This window comes from Lates calcarifer, linkage group LG21 (genome assembly GCF_001640805.2).
Source record: "Lates calcarifer isolate ASB-BC8 linkage group LG21, TLL_Latcal_v3, whole genome shotgun sequence".
Taxonomy (NCBI): Eukaryota; Metazoa; Chordata; class Actinopteri; family Centropomidae; genus Lates; species Lates calcarifer.
Window position 1 is genome coordinate 9,361,799 of NC_066853.1, and position 21,635 is coordinate 9,383,433.

The following is a 21,635-nucleotide window of genomic DNA, read 5'->3' on the forward strand; positions in this document are numbered from 1 at the left end:
ACTGAAGCAATCACGTACGTTACTTTTACATTACCTCTATTAATACAGGTTAATTATACATTATTTATATATTGCAGATTACTTCTATTATTACACTCTTCTGATATACTGAACACTGAACAGAAACAATGTCAGTGCTCTGTATTGGACAGTTGATGTAAAGCTGTGCGTGAATTACCTGGAGGCCTCTGTCCTGGTTTCAAAGAACTTCTTCATTGTTTGAAGACTCTGTGATCGTGGACTACGTCTCTGTGATCATGGACTACATCTCTGTGATCGCGGACAATGTCTCTGAGATTATGGACAAAGTCTCGTGATCATGGACAGTGTCTTTGCGATCGTGGACGATGTCTCTGAGATCATAGACGGTGTCTCTGTGATCATTAACAATGTCTCCATGATCGCGGGCAGTGCCGTCAAATCGGTGACCCCCGTCTCCGCCGATTCTATCGCAAGGTCTCTACGAAGCATGGGACAATGTCTCTGATCATGGACAACGTCTCTCTCGTCTTTGACAAGGTCTCTGCGATCACGGACAACGTGTGTGATCGTGGACGATGTCTCCCTCATCCTCAACAATGTCTCTCCGATCCTGGACCATGTCTCTGCGATCGTGGACGATGTCATGGACGTGAAGTAGTGACACCTGGAGAGACAGAGAAACATTCAAAGGAAAAATATTCAACATTACAGCTGAACCACAACATTTAACAAACATTAGAGGCTGTTTCAGAAAATCAACAGTTGACTATCATCACCTCCTGAACAACCAACAACAAATATTTGGAAAAAAGTAAAATGATCATTAATTTTGTGTCTATCAACTAATCACTGAAGCAATCATGTACGTTACTTTTACATTACTTCTATTAATACAGGTTAATTATACATTATTTATATATTGCAGATTCCTTCTATTATTACACTTTTCTGATATACTGAACACTGAACAAAAACAATGTCCATGCTCTGTATTGGACAGTTGATGTAAAGCTGTGCGTGAATTACCTGGAGGCCTCTGTCCTGGTTTCAAAGAACTTCTTCATTGTTTGAAGACTCTGTGATCGTGGACTACGTCTCTGTGATCATGGACTACGTCTCTGTGATCGCGGACAATGTCTCTGAGATTATGGACAAAGTCTCGTGATCATGGACAGTGTCTTTGCGATCGTGGACGATGTCTCTGAGATCATAGACGGTGTCTCTGATCATTAACAATGTCTCCATGATCGCGGGCAGTGCCGTCAAATCGGTGACCCCCGTCTCCGCCGATTCTATCGCAAGGTCTCTACGAAGCATGGGACAATGTCTCTGATCATGGACAACGTCTCTCTCGTCTTTGACAAGGTCTCTGCGATCACGGACAACGTGTGTGATCGTGGACGATGTCTCCCTCATCCTCAACAATGTCTCTCCGATCCTGGACCATGTCTCTGCGATCGTGGACGATGTCATGGACGTGAAGTGGTGACACCTGGAGAGACAGAGAAACATTCAAAGGAAAAATATTCAACATTACAGCTGAACCACAACATTTAACAAACATTAGAGGCTGTTTCAGAAAATCAACAGTTGACTATCATCACCTCCTGAACAACCAACAACAAATATTTGGAAAAAAGTAAAATGATCATTAATTTTGTGTCTATCAACTAATCACTGAAGCAATCATGTACGTTACTTTTACATTACTTCTATTAATACAGGTTAATTATACATTATTTATATATTGCAGATTCCTTCTATTATTACACTTTTCTGATATACTGAACACTGAACAAAAACAATGTCCATGCTCTGTGTTGGACAGTTGATGTAAAGCTGTGTGTGAATTACCTGGAGGCCTCTGTCCTGGTTTCAAAGAACTTCTTCATTGTTTGAAGACTCTGTGATCGTGGACTACGTCTCTGTGATCATGGACTACGTCTCTGTGATCGCGGACAATGTCTCTGAGATTATGGACAAAGTCTCGTGATCATGGACGGTGTCTTTGCGATCGTGGATGATGTCTCTGAGATCATAGACGGTGTCTCTGATCATTAACAATGTCTCCATGATCGCGGGCAGTGCCGTCAAATCGGTGACCCCCGTCTCCGCCGATTCTATCGCAAGGTCTCTACGAAGCATGGGACAATGTCTCTGATCATGGACAACGTCTCTCTCGTCTTTGACAAGGTCTCTGCGATCACGGACAACGTGTGTGATCGTGGACGATGTCTCCCTCATCCTCAACAATGTCTCTCCGATCCTGGACCATGTCTCTGCGATCGTGGACGATGTCATGGACGTGAAGTAGTGACACCTGGAGAGACAGAGAAACATTCAAAGGAAAAATATTCAACATTACAGCTGAACCACAACATTTAACAAACATTAGAGGCTGTTTCAGAAAATCAACAGTTGACTATCATCACCTCCTGAACAACCAACAACAACAAATATTTGGAAAAAAGTAAAATGATCATTAATTGTGTGTCTATCAACTAATCACTGAAGCAGTCACGTATGTTACTATGAACTGCACAACAATAATGAACACAGTTAAGTAAATTTGTGAATGCAGGATTTTTGTTCATTATACTTCAGTAAAAAGTCTGAGTATTTCTTCCACCACAGACAGTCATATACGGAATCATTATTTCAAATTTCAACCTTCTTCTTATTAAAACATATTTAAAATGTCTTTGTGTTGTGTTTTTTTGGCTAAATGAACAACAACCAAATTTACAAAGGTCTTAACAGCAGCTCATGTGAAATTCTTTAAGTAAATAAGTGTAGAACTGGTCGTTATAAACTGTAAAGATGTTTTTTTAATCCCTCTCTGACCAACAGTTACAATTAACACACTAATGAACAACTCACTCCAATATTTTATTTGTAGAATTGATATTGTTTTGTATGGTGTAGTCTAGTATGTCTAGCACATACACATAATTAAGAATTTCTGATAATGTACAATTAAACACAAGTTAAGATATTTTTCTATCAAATACTTTTTTCTATCAAAAATCCTATCGATCCTTAACAATAACAATAACATTCGATATTTTTATGCCTTACTATACCGTGACATTTTTGATGCCTTACTATCACTTCTACATTGCTTTTATATTACAGATCACTTATACTGTTACCTCTAATCAGGGGATGACATTAAGCTATATCTGTGACTGGCACACACGACTAGATCTCTGGCCCTATCATTGTAGCCACTGGCCCAGGAGTATTACTTTTAATTCAGCAAATGAGAGTAAAAAAATTACACTCTTAATGAAGGAAATGAAAAGATGGTCGGAATCCTTTACCAGTGACACTGAAATAAGGTCACGTCCTTAAAATAGAAGGCTAATGCTAACGCTCGCCTCTAACGCAAATGCTAACGCTAGCCGCTGATGTAAACGCTAACGGTAGCGGCTAACGCAACTGCTAACGCTAACCGCTAGCTACCTCGCTCCTTAGCCTTACCTTCGCGCCGCTGGTGTGTTCAGCGTCCAGACTCACTCGTGTTCGACAAAAAGGCAGCTTCAAAGCTTGCTTTAGCATCTAGGCTTCTTCAGTAATTAAGTTTTCTCACAGTACTGCCAAACCGAGTTAACCGTTCAAGCACTGATTTAAATCTGTCTCGCGATTTCGTTTCTCCGCCTCTCTTCGCTCCTCCCAGAAGATCAGAGCCAATGACAACACACGCAAGCCAACAACGGCAGAAAAAAACGCCAATTGGCCAGCTAACTATTCCGGTGGACAAGGTGCAGCCTGTGAAGCTACGCAGATGGACACACAGGGAGAGGGAGAGAACTTGAATCTCTTTCGTCGGACATTCGTCAATGTAATTCTCATCCTGCTCCAAGTACCAGCAACAGGGTGGATTTTAACCAATCACCTCAGGACCAACACAATCTTACAGCCACAAATTCACTAAGCCACAAGTTCCTTTTCATTAGCAACATCTCTCAGAGTGCTTTGTAGTCTTCAGTTTGGGTGTTTTCTTCAAAAATTCACAGAATCTCATGAGAACTCTCATCCTGCCAGTAACAGCAAAGGGGTGGACTCGAACCTTTCATCCTGGACAGTAACAAAACTTGTCCTTAAGACATCTACATTCAGAAGAGAGGTCATGGGTTTCAAATTGCAGATTCCAAATGATTTAATTGATTTGCTTTGTATGAGTCATCAGAGGTACTGAGATGTTATATTGGTGATTGCCTTCATAGTGTCCCACAGTCTTTTGGGGTTCATTACAGATATGTTTTGTTCAGGGATCTCCTGATGTCTCCTCTCTTGTTGGTTTTGGTATTTGCATGGGATTTGTTAATAATTTTTATTGATAATAAGAAACTGCTTTACAGTTATATGCCTTTGCCAATCAGTCCAGGTGCAGTTACTTAGTTGACTTAAATGAATTCTCAAAATTATGTGCTGTCACAGTGATTGTCAGATTGAGAATGTGACGGACGGATAGACAGACAATTGGTAAACATAATGCCTCTGGCCAGAGCTGTTGCCAGCATGGAGGCATAAGAAAAATGCTACATGTACATAAAATTAGCCATTCATGACGTGTGTGTATTGTGATGCTGCAACTTCAAAAATCTTGCTAGAATATTTGAAAGTTTTTATTGGCACCTTAGTTAACAGAGATAAGCATTTCCGCATTCATCAATAAGTTTCATTTAAGGAGAATGAAAAAAAGTCCTGAATTTTGAAGTTTCCTGAATTAATTTAAATGAATGTGAATCCTACCCTGGTTTGAGTTAACATTGGCTATATAAATAAAAGCATAGGCAGTATGTTTCATAGTGACACTAGATGATTCATAAGCACATTAAAGCACGAAGCACATTTCTGACATTAAAATATTTCAAGTATCTCTAGGAGACCAAAAAAAAAATTCACAGAACAGGCCATCTCGACTCTTCCCTTTCTTTATTCCATCTGACTTTCAATATGAAAAACAGTAAATTATAATTTACTCTGTTTTTAAAACAATCTCAATTCATCGTGAGGTCTACACTTAAATGTCATCGTGGCTTTCGATATTTCTATTCAAGACTTTAGGCAGCAAAGCTCATACATGTATCAAAGCACAAATAGATGAAACAGACAAAACAGAGGTGACACTACTCCCACACAGACCAGTAAAATAATCCTTGTTTCCTGATCTAACATGAACAGAAAAGTGTGGGACCTTTCTCAGACCAGAAAAGAAGTTGCTCCAGTCAAAACATCAAAGCAGAGCCACCTGATCACTTCTAAACCTGGATTTGAACTCTTCGCTTACATGAAATGGACGGTTTGTGTGAGGGTAGTGCGCTTTTCTTCCTATTGGCTCAGAAACAATCACTTATGAGATATCAGACCAGACCAATATTAGCAATAATACCTTTGCTATACACAAACATACATACTTAAATATTCCTAAAAAAAAAACATAATTAACAAATAATTACACAGTATAGAAAAACAACTTAAAGCCACTTGCTCTTGCTACAAATTGAAATTTTGAAAACATTACATAAAAAAGACAAAAAAGGCAAAACTAATGAAATAGGGCTGTGCTGTGAGAGAAAAGGCATTAAAGCCTCACATGTTCTCTTAATAGTCTTGTAGCATGTGTTGTTTTGCTCCATGCATACACAGACTGAGTCTTGTGAAAGTATAGTTCTGTCTTTTTGTGATGGGATATCCAGATAACTTGTGTGTTTCATCCAAGTCCAGCTTCAATGATGTGTGTGTTGAGTGTTTATTTATTTACTTTTTTAAAGGGTGAGATGGCATTCGGACAGCCAAGTTCATCTTCTACATAAGTGAGCGTGCATTCTGGGCTTTATCTGATGAGGTGGTATGTGAGCCAGTACATGAAGATGGGTTGTGCTGCTGCTATAGACATGGTGAGGTACATCCTCAGCTGATTTCTGGCCCCTCTCACCAGCCTCCCCTCTGCCGCTGCCTCGGATAACAGCTTCAGACGCAAAGTGCGGATCTGAGGGGAAAAAATATCCTTAGTCAATGTGTCAACCAGGCAACAAACAATATGCAAAGAAAAAGAAGCAACTGAAGCCATGAAAAAAGAGGTCTAAAAATGAGGACAAAACGGAGAAACTCAACAAGGTTAAGAGGAGTTCATGTGGCAGTCTGAGAGAAACCATCTTTTGTGTGTATTCATGTCTTTTATGCACCTGACATCAGTTACCTCTCATGTTACCTGTATGCAGGTACAGGGAAAGTTATTTTTTTAAAAAGGACATGCTGTAAGCCAAAAAGACTGAAGGAAAAATGTTCAGTATCTCAAGAAGGGAACATTCTTTCCAGGAAATTTAACCATTTGCAGTGCCAAGGCAGTTAATATTCTGAGGCAAACAGCAGATATCTGAAGCCACGGTGGCCTCTGTGGATGTAACTTACTGGTTTAGACCAAGTTAGTGTTGCCTTTCATGGGATTTCATATGATACATTAGCTAAAAGTATCAAAGGTCTACATGTGTGTGGCACAAAAAAAAATCTAAAATGGAGTACAAGAGTACCATATACACTTACATCAAAAGGTTAAATAATGTTTTTCTGCAAGTTGTAGCATTTTCTAAGGGTGAAAATGGGCAGATGTCAGCTGTCACAACCAACAGTCACAACAGTCTATGTTATACCCATGTGATTTCTAAATTTAGTTGACCAAGCATCCTCAATTATTTGTAAACAGGAAATCAGTAAATTAAGATCAACAGTTAAAAGCTCTCTTACTCACCATAAAGACAAAGATGGCAACACAGCACCACAGTAGAGAGAGATAATATGCTGGCTTCCCAAACAAGAGGCCTGCTACTACACCTACGATCATCCTAAAGAAACAGAAAGAGACACAGTCAGGTTATGTATGACATCCACAGAGCAAGAGTGTTTTTAAACTAAGAATAAGAGGAAGGAGAGCAGCTGCAGAGAGTGTGTTGGTGATAAAAATTAAAACATTAACATGTAAAGATGATGTCCATACCCAACGTATTTGTAGCCAGAAAAGGCCAGCAAGTCTATGGTTGTGAGGTCAGTGTTAACAGTCACAAGGTAGAGTGACAGCAGGACTGCCAAGACCTCCATGATCAACCACACCAACGCTGAGCTGGCCTGAACTCCCAGCAGCTCTGGGGAAAACCTGAGGGGTGCACAAATTAGTACAGTGTGATAAATATACAGTGAACTCTGTAGTAGCCTCTAATAGCAATGTGTCTGTCATCAACGTGAAGTGGAAATCTGCGACCTAGCTGTTACTAATCAGTGCACAGATTAAGAATCAAATGATTATAAAGTGTCTTTCCCAAAGCTGTATCACTTTGATAAAAACGTGTACCTGTTCTGCGTGCCGAGGGCCAGTCCAGCCACCAGGACGTACGTTATGAAGCCCATGGCAGGGATGTAAAGATCGGGAGCGTTCACATCAAAGCGTGGAGCCACAGGAGTGTCCTGCTGATAGCTCACCTCCCAGTTCTACAAACACATATGATAACACACTTAAAACCTGCTCTCAAAAGATCCACTGAAATATATTCAAGTGTGAAAAACATAGTATATGGTGTCTGGTCTGGTTTACTTTTTCAAGAAATCTGAACTACAAGAGCTTCAAGCAGAACTGGAGGCACATATTCTCACATCTATACAATCAACTCTACTTCTTCAAAGTGGCAGGCCTAATAGAATAATTGTGTAAACATGACTTGCCTCATGCATGTAAGGGAAAACTAGAAGGCCCAGCTTCTTTCCCACATACACTGTGTCCACAGCAAAGTAGTATTTCAGCTTAGAAATTGGGATGAACCTGTCCAACTGAAACAAGCAAGCACACAGCCATACTATACATGTGTTATTCTTTAAATGTGAATATGAAAGCATTCAATATGGGCAATATTTAATGTGGAGAGGAAATATTTGTGAGTCAGTCCTACATTCTTGTCCACCATTTCCCTCCCCTGGGAAGCCAACGAGCTGCCGTACGCCATGGCCAGGTTAGACATGGGGTCTGACAGGAGGGACTGGCCAGGAAATCCTGCTGCTTGAGGCCCGGCCTGCTGGTTCCTGCCAACATGACAAGAAAATGCATCAGCTGAAAGAACTGAAAGAGAGAAATGAAACTAATATACAAACATACAGTGAAACGTATTGTGAGGATATGACACAAAAGACTGTGGAAGCTGAAGAATTAGAATATAAGACTATATTATTATATTAACACATAAAGCGCAATAAGACAATACATATTCACAGTGAGTCCTTCATGAAATGCAAACTTTCTACAACTCCAGACTCAATAGTGAGTGTGGAATTGTGCTTTACATTGAGCTGCTGTTGTAAAATGCCATTTTTGCATATAATTCTTGACTGAGCAGTTTAATATCTCCCACCTGTAACCTGTCTGAGATCCAGACCCAGCTCTACTTGTATCCTCAAACAGCTGGCTGCCATCTGAACCATCCATGGAGCTATTCCTCAGACGCATTATTAGCCTCTGGATAACAGATATATATAATAAGAGAATAATTACAGAAACAGACAAAGGAGTAGATCTGAACCTCTCAAATCACTTTTTACATTTTTATTAGTAAATTAGTAAAGCAAGCAAATGCAGCCACATTTACAGGAAAATCAAAGAAATCAGCATGCATACCTCACCCTTTTCAATTGTTTGAGTGAAATTCAGTTTAATGGACTTTTTAGACCAGTCAGCCACAAACACCAGCTACTACGTGAACATAATGACATATATTATACTGATAGATTAGTCAGATTTTTTTGCATACCACTTTGGAATATCATGTCAGTGACTACCACACACCAAAACAGTGCCAGCATCATTTGGGACACCTAACCTGGTTACACTACGATGTAAGTGTGGTGTAAAGCGACTTAAGCATCATGCCATCTCAAAATGCACATCTAGTTAAGCATAGTTTGCTCACAAGGGACAAAATCTGTGTGCAACCACCCAAATGCTCTGTGCAGGAGAAAGAGCTCTTCAATTCCATTCCCTGAGGGAGTAAATCATCTTATCACACACTCATCACAAGAGCAGATTACATCATCCTCATGAGCTACAGAGATTTTTTGTTTGGACCTGATTTCCCTGTCATCCCTTACAAGTTATACAAACACAGGGTATGATAGATACTACATGAAAAAAACAAATCCACACACAGACACACCTTTTACAACTTATTTAAAACCCGATATGAAATCTGTCAGCGTGAGACTCACCAGTCGGCCTGATTGTGGAAAAGCTATATTTTAAGCCATAAATAAGATTATTTAGGTGTGGCGCTTGACTCCTCTGACGAAGAGGCTTGTTTACATTTTGATGATGCAGAGATTCTTGTTTTAGGGACCTGAGGTTACGTTAAATCACATGTATTTTGAGGGTATAGCCTTATTACTAACCCTAAAACTCATCTTACACTCCTGTTCACCAGCCTGTCCCGGCTCCGAGTCAAAAAAATAACACACGTCTTGGGGACAGGCGTACACTAATGAATATAAGCACGGAAATGTAGCTTAATAAAACAACACAGTTTGGCATAAACCTTCTTAAAATATCTCCCATAGTCGCCACACATGAGCCCAAACACAGGAGGACAGAGTGTACAGATGCCGGTAAGTACGGGGGACTACCGTTATCCAGGCTAGCCCTTGTAACGTTAGGTTAATTAGCCCGTTAGTTAGCTTAGCTCATGCTTATTAATAAACTGTAGGCAAGCTATCAGCTGCTAATTCCGATTTATTTGGCTATTTCTGATTTCCACGTTGGTGGACTTGAATGGACATTCTGGTGTGTGATTTTACAGGTGATATAACATTAGTAACACCCATCGGCTGAGAGCAGCCGAGCTAACATCATGTTTCAATCCCGTTTACGTTGTACGACAGAAAGCTACTAGGCACAAACTGTGCGGCAAGCAGCCGGGGACAGTAAAGACTGATTCGATACATAAAGTCACGTACGTAACTTACGCTGTCTGGACCCACTTTGAGTTGCAGTATAATCCATTAGGACAAACTTGGCGATAGCGCTGGCTGACAAATAACAAACACCACCGAAAGCAGTTGGTACTAGTTAGCAAGCTTGGCAGGGAAGTTGGAGTCATTCATAAAATTTACACGGAAGTAAACGCGTTCCTCTTCTTCTTCTTTCGGATTTTACGGTAGTTTACATAATTGGCGGTGCTGCCCCCGTGTGGATATAGTCTTCCTCAATCATTGTCAAATAATTCAGTACCTGCCCTGCTCCCTACAATTATGTGACCACTTCTGGTCTTTCTTCTGTGTTTTTTCTACACGATCTTCCTTTTATGACTTTTTATGCTCTTTCCCGTTAGTTCCCCTGTTTCTTACCATGCCAGCTTTATTGTGGAGTGAGTGTAGATGTCTTTTGTTGTGTTATCCCAGTACTGTTGCCACTCTGATTTTGAAAGTGTAAATTGTATAAAATTCTTTTTTGATCACTTCTTTTGCCAACCTGTCTGCTATTTTGTTTCCAGGGATACCTGAATGCACTTTATGACCCACATAAATGTGATATTTATTTTGAATTGGTTAGCAAGAGCTTTTGTATTTGGTTGATCTCACCTCTTCCTCCCACTGTATAACACCATCAGCAATAGTTCAGCAGTTTACACATTCAAATTACCTGGATGTTCTTTTGTTAATTTATAATATACTTGCAGTCCCTGTAACTATAGTTCTCACTGCATAATCAGTGGTTTTATTAATGTGCTTAGTCCTAAGTTCCAGGTATACACATGAATGTTTTCATACCCAGACAGGTCTAACAGTCCATACCGACAAAATTCTTTATCATGCTCTTGCATATATCTTGCCATATGATCTCCAGTTACCCAAACTTGTTTTGTTTTCTTTCTCCCAGCATGTCTGCAACACCCTTTCTGTTAAATGACTAACTCCATGCTTCCTCATATTTATCAAATACTTGGCCAGCAGTTGTGTTCAATAAAAACAGTGGCATTTCTTCTGGCTGTGTGTCAGGTTAAACAAAACCCTTCTTACCATGTTTGTCCTTGTTTCCAACAGCAGGTTGTATAAAGAATTTTAACACTCTACTTTTCACATCCCATCAACACATGCTCAACATTTACTTTACTACTACAAATCTCACATTTATCAGATACTTTTGCTTTGATTATGGTAGAAAGTAACTAAGTAAATTAAGTATAGTGTTTAGGTAGCCTGCTTGTACTTTACTTAAGTATTTTACACTCTGTGTCTGTTGATACTTTTACTCCACTATATTTCAGAGGGAAATAATGTACTTTTTACTCCACTACATTATAACAGAACAAGCAGGTCAAATTAGATTCTGCTCTATTACAATACTACAATACCACAGAGTACATTTAGTTAGCAATGGATATGCACTTTTCCTGAAATATAATGTTGAAAACAGAATCCACTATTTTTTGTATTTTCATGATATATATTGCATCATGTCCTGTATGTCCTACTCTTGATATTGAAAACAACAATAATCATGGGGGAATGAATGTGGTGATTTCCACATGCAAAGGCGTGGAAAGGTAGCTGTCTTTGACATAGGAGTGGCCACATTCCTGTATTCAGCAGTTCCAGTTAATCTGTGTGTCTGCACTGATGGGAAGTTGTTCCGGTGAGTGATGTTAATCAAGTGCAATCTTATCCATGTTAACCTACTTTGTTTAAAAAGTTATCATGCTAACGTTTGCTAAGTAGCACTGAATACAAAGCACAGCTGAGGCTCATGGGAATGTTATTATTTTTGCAATTAAGTATTAGTTGTAAGGTGAAATTTTAACCCAATGATGGCACAAGATGTAAAGGTAAAGAGATCACCAAAGTTATCACAGTTTAACCTTTGGCGGCCTTGATTGTGTGTACCAAATTTCATTACAGTTCTCTTGCTATACTTGAAGTCACCTGCTTAAACTTGCAGAGTGACCAAAATATGGGTATCACATAATTCTTGAGAGAGGAGTTACAAAAAACAAGGAAGCTGATGAGAAGAAAGTCAGCTTTTTCTGACTCTGATCTCTTGAGATTAAATGGCCACTGAAACTGAAATTCTCTCTGAACTGAAACTGGATTCCATCAGCTAATGAGGAAAACATGTTTCTGATCTGAAAGCTGCATCTGGGAGGAGGAGTAACAGGAAACGAAGATAAGACTCTAGAGGAATGCTGCAGTTTTTGCCAGTGCTGACCACGGTAATTTCACCCTGTAATGTAGTCATCCAAAATAGTTAGGCACAAAAATAGGAACAAGTAGGTGAATGAATCAGTGCTGCCATATTTAGCCATGTGGCATGGCTCTAGGGATGGTAATGTTGGGCTTTCCTGTGGTCAGCCCACCACATTGGTCCAGACTGAAACATCTCAACAAAGATTGGATGAATTGCCATGACATATGATTCAGACATTCTCTCAGAGGATGAACTTTTCCCCTGACTTTTTACTACCATGAGGTTCATATGGTTCTCAAGGAAATATCATACCATCGGAAAGATTGCCATTAAATTTAGCATGTACATTTATATTCACCTCAGAAAAAATTGTAATCACTTTATTTTTTTATCATCATCAGCTCAAAATTTAAATTTGTCTAATGCTTTGGTTTATGACCAAATACCTGCAAAACGGTGCTCGGTGATCTCCTTAGCTAAGCATAACATGCTCACAGATAAAACTAATAGTGAACATGGTAAACATTATAACTGCTTAACATCAGCATGTTAACATGCTCACATGGACAATGTTAACATGCTGACATTACCATTTAGCCCTACTATGCTTAAGTACAACCTCACAGAGCTGTCTGTCTTTCAAAAACACTGGAAGCTTAGTAAGCAAGACATGGGAACATGCTGAAGTGCACTACATTACATTACAAAATTAAATTAAGCTTGAAGCATACTTTGAATCTATGCATCGCTGTCCCTACAGAGGGAACAGGTTCATGTTCATCTACAAACTAACTGGTTTCCAGCGCACTGTGACCTTTGAAGTCACAGATGTTATCACTGTACTTGTGTGTAAATGGCAACCTGAATATGTCTACATTTAAACAACAGCTGGCATTACTATCCTTTCCTAACCCTTGAGATAGTGACCTTTGTAGAACTATTTGGACAATGACTGAACCGAGCAGCTCTTCTCTGTGTGTCTGTCCCCTCTAAATGTGAGTGCTTTGTCTGATAAGTTGGTGGATGGATGATGGACCTCACAACACAAGATGTCACAATATATGACAATAATCTTATAGATTTGTGGCCTCACCATTAAAGAGATTTCTTTGTCTCCCTATGTAAACTTTATTTAAAATATTTTAACATCTGTTTTCTCTGAAACACTGAGAGCTTCCAGAAACATTGCCACGTCAATCCCTCTCCACAGAGAAATGAAAATGGTTTTGTTATTCCAGTATCACTAAATTATTTCCTGGTGACACAGACACAATACACTCTACTTATATGTTCTGTTTCTCTAACCTGATAAAAAACAGATTTACCGTATGGAAGCCACGTTTATGGAATGTGATTGAACTTGTGCTGACTGACAAAAGGTTGATGGAAAGCTGCCAACTAAACAGTGGCAATGTAGTTTCAGTTTTCAGTTCTCTTGTGTCTGCCAACGAAGTCTCTGTTATAAATAAGACAGAGCTTTTCAGACATTTGTGTGAACTCCAGATCTGTAAAACTATAGCCAGCAAATTGGAGAAGAGAAGGCAGATGAAGGCAGCCGCAAGGAGCATAAACACAAGTAATCAGTCTTTTTTTTTTTTTTTTTTGCCTATTTTAGTATTTGTTTTTTTCTCTGTTGTTTTTTCTATTTCATCCTTTGAATACCTGATGTGGTCATTATCCATAATCCTTCAGATAGATAGGTCAATAGATATATATTTTCTAGTGTGTAACTGCTACTTTAGTCCGTTTATGTTGTTTGTTGTGTGTTTAATGTTGTAGAAATAATGTTATGCTGCCTTCTCAGCCAGCTGCCTGCTCTATTTAAAAATAGGTTCTGACTATCAGACTTTTACTTAGTTGAATAAAGGAAAAGAATGAAAGTTAAGATAAGGCCACACCTTATCTGTAGACTGACACTATTATATGCTGTATAACTGTCTGCTTTTAATTTATGATTGTTCCAATACAATTTAATCCAGGAAAGAGAGGTCAACACAATGCAAAACCATAAAACATAAGCAAAAAAAAAAAAAAAAAAAAACTAAATGAAGAAAATTAAACATCTTCATCTGCTTTGACAACACTTACATCATACTTAGAAAAATAGCTGAAGATTAATAAAAACAAGCTAATTAAGATAAACATATTTGCCACATAACTGATAGATCTATCTTGAGTACACAACAATAAAATATGATGTAAAAAAACACAAATTGTGTGTTCAACTTTAGATTTGTTTGTATGTAGGCATATTTTTTTAACTTTGGAAAGAGTGAGGCTAGCTGTTTCCCTCTGCTTCGAGTCTTTATGCTAAGCTAAGCTAATTTCCACCAGAACTAGCTCCATATTTTATGGGGAACTTCTTCTCTAACAGTGTTATTGGAGTGCAACATTAGAGTGGTATAAATCTTCTCATTTGCTCTCAGAAAGAAATAAATGAATTTTCCAAAATGTTGACCTATTCGATGACATGGCCACTGTACCTGACATAGAACTGAAAATTCAAACAATATATATGAAAGTTAGTAATGTTGTTGTGTTATTGTCATTAAAACATGATACAGATACTTACTGTAAGGCGAAATGTACAGTACATGAATGCATGGGTGTCACTGATTGCATATTCACAGTCGTCTGATACTGACAGTATAAGTATATTAAGTTGACACAGTGACTAACATTAGCAGCATATTGAATTACATAATGCAACCACCCAATCACTAAAGTTCTTTCTCACATTGTTTAGTAGATTTGGACCCACGTGAAGAACTTCGCATGGTGCTGATTGGAAAGACAGGAAATGGGAAGAGCGCATCGGGAAACACAATATTAAATCGAGAAGCCTTCAGATTGGTCCTCTCTCCAGGCTCTGTGACGTCAGAGTGTGAAAAGGCCAAAGGAACAGTGGATGGTTGCAGGGTTGCAGTGATTGACACACCAGGAATTTATGACACGAAGTACAAAGAAGAAGAGGTGTTCAGAAAGCTGAAAGAATGTATCTCTCCTCCGTCAGTCCTATTGTGATCAGGGACAGATCACACAGGAAGAAAACTGTTGAACTCCTGCAGATGGTGTTCGGTGACAGAGCTGCAGATTACTCCATGGTTCTCTTTACTCATGGTGAGCAGCTGGGAGGCACAACAATTGAGGTTTTCTTTAGTCAAAGTCAACCACTTAGCAGTTTGATTGCAAAATGTAACTGGCGGTATCATGTGTTCAGTAACACAGTTTCCAATGACAGACAGGTTCCTGAGCTGCTTGCAAAGGTTAGAAGTATGGTCTGTGATAATGGAGGAACATTTTACACAAATGCAATGTTCCAGGAGGCGGAGAGATTGATCCAAGAAGAAACAGAGAAGATTTTGAAGGCCAAGGCGGAGCAAATACGCAAAGAGGAGGAAAAACTGAGGGCCATGTTTGAAGGACAACTGCTGCAGGAAAAGCTGGAGCGGAACAAGGAATATCATCGATCACAATCAAGAGAAAAGGCAGAGAAGAAAAACAAATTTTTTGTAACTGGTATGATCGTAACATCTGCTGAAGTGGGGATTGCAATCGGAGCTGCTGCAGCAGCTGTTGGAGGTCCAGTTTGCATGGGCATTGGAGCAGCAGTGGGTGGAGCTGTAGGGGCCGCAGTGGGGCTCTTGGTACCATCAGCAGTAAAAGTTCTGAAAAATAAATGTGCTACCCAATAAAGTATGTAAGTGCTGCACTGACATTGTCAGCATGCTAAAGAGTACTGACCAAAGAATTTACACAGGTACTTGCCATTCATCTTTTATAATGAACTGACCAACTTGTATGGATCATAATGAGAAGAGATAAAATAATCTTCCACTATGTCCTAGATTTACTGCTCTGCAAATAAGCTTCCTCTTTTCCATGCCAGACTATCCTTTCATAGTCATAATACTTTCAGTGCTGGATGCCATTATTTATTAGAAACTATGACAAACATTGCAGTGTTTGTGGAGGCAGCTGTTGCCAACATATCCTGTTATCTGACTACAGGTTCAGATGAGTCTTTGAATCAGCTCATTACTATCAAGTGTCAGCAGATACATTATAGTTACTTTGAAGTCTGACATGTAACCTAAAGCTGCAATAATACAAACAATATTTTTACATTAACAAGGGAATAAACAATCCATGCTCATGCAGTTTGTGAAATAGTTGAGATGTAATCTACTGATTCATGCTCAAAGACAAGTTTTCATTTTTTTTTCGGGACACAGAGCATGAATGTTATTTGTCATAGACACAAAAACACTTGCTAATGTCTGTCCACGTCTACTAGATTTGTAAACTCAAAACTGTTTGCAGCACACTCACCATACACATTTAATAAGTGTTTATGTACAGCTTGTTGTGCTGCCCCCAACTGACAAAAAACAACAATTTATAACAGTTACTGAATAATTTTGTTGGTATTTTGTAGTTTTTGTTTACAATTTTTACACAAATACGCATTATGGCTATGAGGACATCAAAGTGTTTTTTCTATCTATGCCAAAGAGCTGTTGTAGACAGATGGGAAGTAGATGTGTTGTAAAGAATTACACAGAATGAGAGGAGACACAGAAATACTGCAGGGAGATTCAGCTCAGACAGACAGCCACGCCTGTCTAATACAAGTATAAAACACACTAATTTACTGTGATGGGATAATGGTTAAATAAATATGTGTCAAAAAATAAAATTCCAAAATTGCCAATTTCCAGTCCACGTTTCTCCACTCTCTTTCTCTGTTGTTTAAAATGACTTTGTGTCACTCTCTCTGCTGACAGCTGGACTCACTGGCCCTCAGGGAAAATGACCATCTCTGTTTAAATGGACTGTACTGTGCATAAAAGAGCCACACATTATTCTAAAGCAGCCATGCTGAACATGCACAGGCCTACATACTCACATGTGCTGTACATGTAGAGCACATAAATGTATAGTCATATTCTCGCTCTCTTTTTTAAAACAGACACACACACACACACACTCACATAAAAGCCAGAACAGAGACTATTTTAAGGGGTTTTCTCATGCGGTAGTAATTGTTCCAAAGGCCAGAGAGTACAATAGAGGTCTACAGTTAACAGCTTGGTGCGCTGTGGCTGTGACACTGGAGACACGAGTGGCTTGGGGTGAATCTGTCTTTGGAAATTAAATTCAACAACACAGACAAGCTCATTGCAAGCACAAACAAACAAAAAATGGCGTATGCGTGACTGTATCTGAGCAACGCCACATTTTGTGTGATATAACGGAGAGTATTTGTGAGAGTTTTTTTTTTTTTTCAAATCCTCTGAGGCCATTTGTATCAACAGGAAAATGCACTTTGAATCTTTATATACCAATGATATAGTTAAAATCTGGTTTTATACATTTTTAGAGTGAAAGGAAACAGATGAAACTCATGACTAAAACATCCACTGATGCCTCAGCTCCAACAAAGAGACAACAAAACAGCAGCAGACAAAAACATCAGATGTGTGTGGAACACTGAGAAGACTGTAACCTTCCTCACATTAATATATGAAACAAACATAAATGCAAATATTTCCTTTTCCAAATTTCCACATCGTTTTCATTCGTTTGAAGTTTGACTGGTGCTTTTTTGTTGTGTCCTCTACCTCAGCAATGGTTTAATGGCACCTGACTGCATATATACACACACATATATATACACATCTTTTGCTGATTTTCAGGGAATTTGAGTTTGAAATGTTGCTATCCAACCTAACCTTAACCTATGGGGGTCTAACCTGTATTCAGTGGTTCTAGTTGCCTAATAATAACCAAACCATTGACCATATGGATGAAGCTTAGAAAATTCTTATATGAGTCATTTCTGTGGACACTGACACCTAATTTGATGTTGAACAGATGGATGGATTTATAAAAGGAACGGGAGCTTGACATTATGGTTTACACATATACTATGAAGTGCCCCTCACCCATCACATAAGAAGTCCCACAAAGAGCCAGATGGATAATATAGGTTAAGTGGCTCCCTGACAAGAAACATTTGCTGATATTGGCTGTTATTCAGCTGCAGTATGAAAACAGACTGTGATTAAATGTAATAGGGCTGATAAGCTGTAATTTATGCCTTCATTTACAGTTAATAAACCATTTACCAGTGCTTTTGTATCAGTTTTATGCTATTAATAAGAACAAGTTTGCAAGAAATGGAAAGACAAGCACACATATGCACAAAGATGATTTTTATGTAAATTTTCATATTGAGATGAATAATTTACAGATCCACCTAAGGGATTATGAGTTTCAACCCAAAGAAGAAGATGTACAGGGTAGCAGTGTCAAAAGAGTTTATGTGCCAAAGCAACACCAGCATCAATAATTCTACACTGTTTGCCTGGCATGCTTCAAGTGCACGTTTACCCCTGCCCTCCCAACATACACATCCAGAGAGAGAGAGAAACAGAGAGAGAGAGATGTGCTGAGTGAATAGACTCTTCCATGAAGCATGAAAAGCGTTCATTGTGTCATTATGTAGCATATCCACAACTGCACTCATCCAGCGAAGCACTGCAGTTCAGTTTTGGAGAAGCTTCTACGTACTCTTACATCTTCTTCTCCCTTGCATTGCTTTGCAACGCTTCCTCTCCCAACAAAGCGTCATTCCTATACAGACCCAGGCTGGCGACCATCAATCCAGGGATAATGGAGTTATCACTGATGGCAGCACAGGTAAGGAACCGGAAATACGTTAATTTATTAAGGTCTTACTTTTAGGACTTCTAACCAATAAACTCTACAAGTTCTTTTGCAAAGGAAGGAGAGTGTACTGGATTACACTGCTGATTACAGTGAGTGCCACATTATTTGTTTACTGTAAGAAGAGGGTCTAACCAAGCTCAGCAAAGTAAATTAAAGAGAATGTACAGCTGAGCTCTTTAATGTTGTAACATGAGTCTCAATTTTCTTCTTTGTTTACTGCTTTTTTTTTTTGCCTGCCAATAAAGTATTAGTATCCCACAGCCTCATCACAAGAGCAGCCTTGTAACAAGAGCAGACACGATGCAGATGCTACAAGGTCTAATTTTAGAGAGAATGCAAAGAAAATTACTTGGGAATGAAACGTAGCCGCACACATCGAGTCGCTGGAGTGTAAGAAAAGTTTGTAAAGTACAAATTTTCATTTTATATATACAATTTTAGACAGTGCACACATACAGAGATGACTCAGAAGCAGACTGCAAAGTGGCTCCTCGAAAAGAAGACACGCAAGGAAGGACAAAGGGACTTTTTTTCTTAACTGAGTCAAGTGAAGCATCCATGAACCACAAAAAACATGTACTGCTGTTTCCCTGACATAAACCAATCATTGCTTCCTACATTTGTGCCTTTATTATTATATGTAGTATTGTTTTAAGGATTTGTCAGTGTCAAAGTAGTTTTGAATTTAGGGACTGTATTTTACTGCATTATACAGGTTTTTCAGTTTTGTATGCCAGCATGGATTTTTAAATTTAAGAGAAAAACTAGACTCTTGTGCTCCACTAACTTAACTCAAAGAGGCAAAATAAAGTGATTCTGTTCTGTGTTTTAAAAGTCTTGTGTATTTTACTGTGTTCGTTTCCTCACAGTCACTGTAGTAGTTTCATCTATTCTGTTGCTCTGCATCATGGTAGATTATTCTTGTCCCATTTTCTGCCATTTCTTTTCTTCTCTCTCTCTCTCTGCCTCCTCTATGATGTTGAGCTTTAAGGAGCCTGAGGGCAGAGCTTTATGTTACAATCAAAGTCCTTTTGTGAGGTGCATGTGTAGCCAATGGATATGTTTTGAAAATAATTACTGTACTGAAGCTTTTTAGTGCGAGCAAAGTGGAAGTCCTGTTATCCCTGCATGTGCTCTTTGCAGCACTGAAGCACTGTAACTGTATTGCTCTATTTGCAAGAGGAAGCATAAACGTGTTCTTCTTTTCTTGTCAGAAAACATAATAGGCAATGAGTTGATGGGTTGTATTAGAAAAAGTTTTTACCATGAATATTTAACATCTAAAAGGTTAAAATGTTTGTGACATTTGCTCATGGGAAGAGCACAAACAGAGTGAATTAATTTATGAGTGAACATGACTTTAGATTTTCGAGCTGGTGTCAAATTTCCAACACAGTTCTCTTGAAAACTGTCACTGAGAAATAAAACGAGCTACTGTCACAATAGAAAAAGTGAATGTGTTTGTGTTGAGGCCCAGTTGACATAATTTGGATTGAAAAGGGTTTCAAACTGGTCTAATGCCAAACACTAGATGGTGTTATTGAGATTTATTGAGCCACCACATCTGCAGTTCAACTCTCCTGTAAGTTTGGACAGAATAGAAAAGTAGCGTGATCAAGTCAGTGTTCCACTGTACTAGATGGCGCAGTCTGAATTCTCCTGATGACTTCTGCCACAGCAGTGAAGATTCATCACATCTGAAACCCTGCTGTCACTCAGCTAGCCGGTGAGCTGTCTGCTTAAGTGTGAAATTGTGCCATCTGCTGGTACAGATAGATAAAATGAATTATTTTGTCCCATCCCAACAGCTTGAGCTTTCATGTATCAAACATTTCGTGACACTGAGCTGCATCAGGAGTGATGTTAAGTAACAAATATGAGCCTTGACGATGTCTTCTAGTATGACACATGCAGCTGTCCTGTCGTGCAGATTAGGTACCTATTTCCTGCAGTGTACCCTGTCCAGCTGTGCAGATTTGATGGAAAATCTCTATGATATCCATCTGCTCAGTGGTGCTAAATCAACTAAACCTCTGTGTAAAGACATGCTCAAGTAATGTATTCTTCTCAAAGTTTTTCTACACAACCACACTCAACTTATGAATTGTAGGGCAAAATGTCACCTCTGTGTAAATATTTCAGTACAAAAAGCAGGTCTCGTTTTCTGGTTTCTGGATAGTGTGGAATTTGCCTTTAAGTCCCTGAATGTTGTTACTGAGCCTGTCTGTTCCTGACGTGAACCCTGTCCAACTGAAGGAGTTTGATGGAGAGCCTCATCTGATAGCCATCTGTTCTCAGATAGTTAATCAGGGTGTGCTCAATGTGAGGTCCTTAATCACCCCACACTAACTGTCTCTGAACACTCTACAGTCAACGCCTTAATGTTCTCACTACCTGAAACCATGCATCTCCAAAAGTTTGCCTCCTAGACAAAATAGAGGAAGAAGAAAAAACCTGTGTTGCAGTTTTTGCAGTTGAAAGGCTCAAGAGTCATTTAAACTCATAATGGACTCTATGATGTCAGCCTCTTAGCGATGGACAACACCTCCAAGTCCACTTACTATAATGTAAAGACCACTTTCTTTTCAAAAAGTGGAGAGGACTATGAGTACATCTCACATTAATTATTTCTGTCTATCATGTTAATCATCTAAATGTTGATTTCAGTTATGCTCTTTCTATCACTGATGAAGTGTCA

At 38.9% G+C, this 21,635-nt stretch overlaps 1 protein-coding gene and 1 pseudogene across 1 annotated transcript; one reads left to right on the forward strand and one right to left on the reverse strand.

The window, feature by feature from the left end:
• Positions 1-4,600: 4,600 nt before the first annotated feature.
• Positions 4,601-8,497, reverse strand: LOC108888413 (protein YIF1B). The gene is made up of 7 exons (XM_018684398.2): positions 8,385-8,497; positions 7,929-8,058; positions 7,705-7,809; positions 7,337-7,473; positions 6,986-7,141; positions 6,740-6,833; positions 4,601-5,980 (listed from the first exon to the last, which is right to left on the reverse strand). The coding sequence occupies exons 1-7, from the start codon at positions 8,477-8,479 to the stop codon at positions 5,825-5,827; spliced, it is 873 nt and encodes a 290-aa protein (XP_018539914.2). The 5' UTR covers positions 8,480-8,497; the 3' UTR covers positions 4,601-5,824.
• Positions 8,498-11,595: 3,098 nt separating this feature from the next.
• LOC127139033 (GTPase IMAP family member 9-like) lies at positions 11,596-17,938 on the forward strand (annotated as a pseudogene).
• The last annotated feature ends 3,697 nt before the right edge of the window (positions 17,939-21,635 follow it).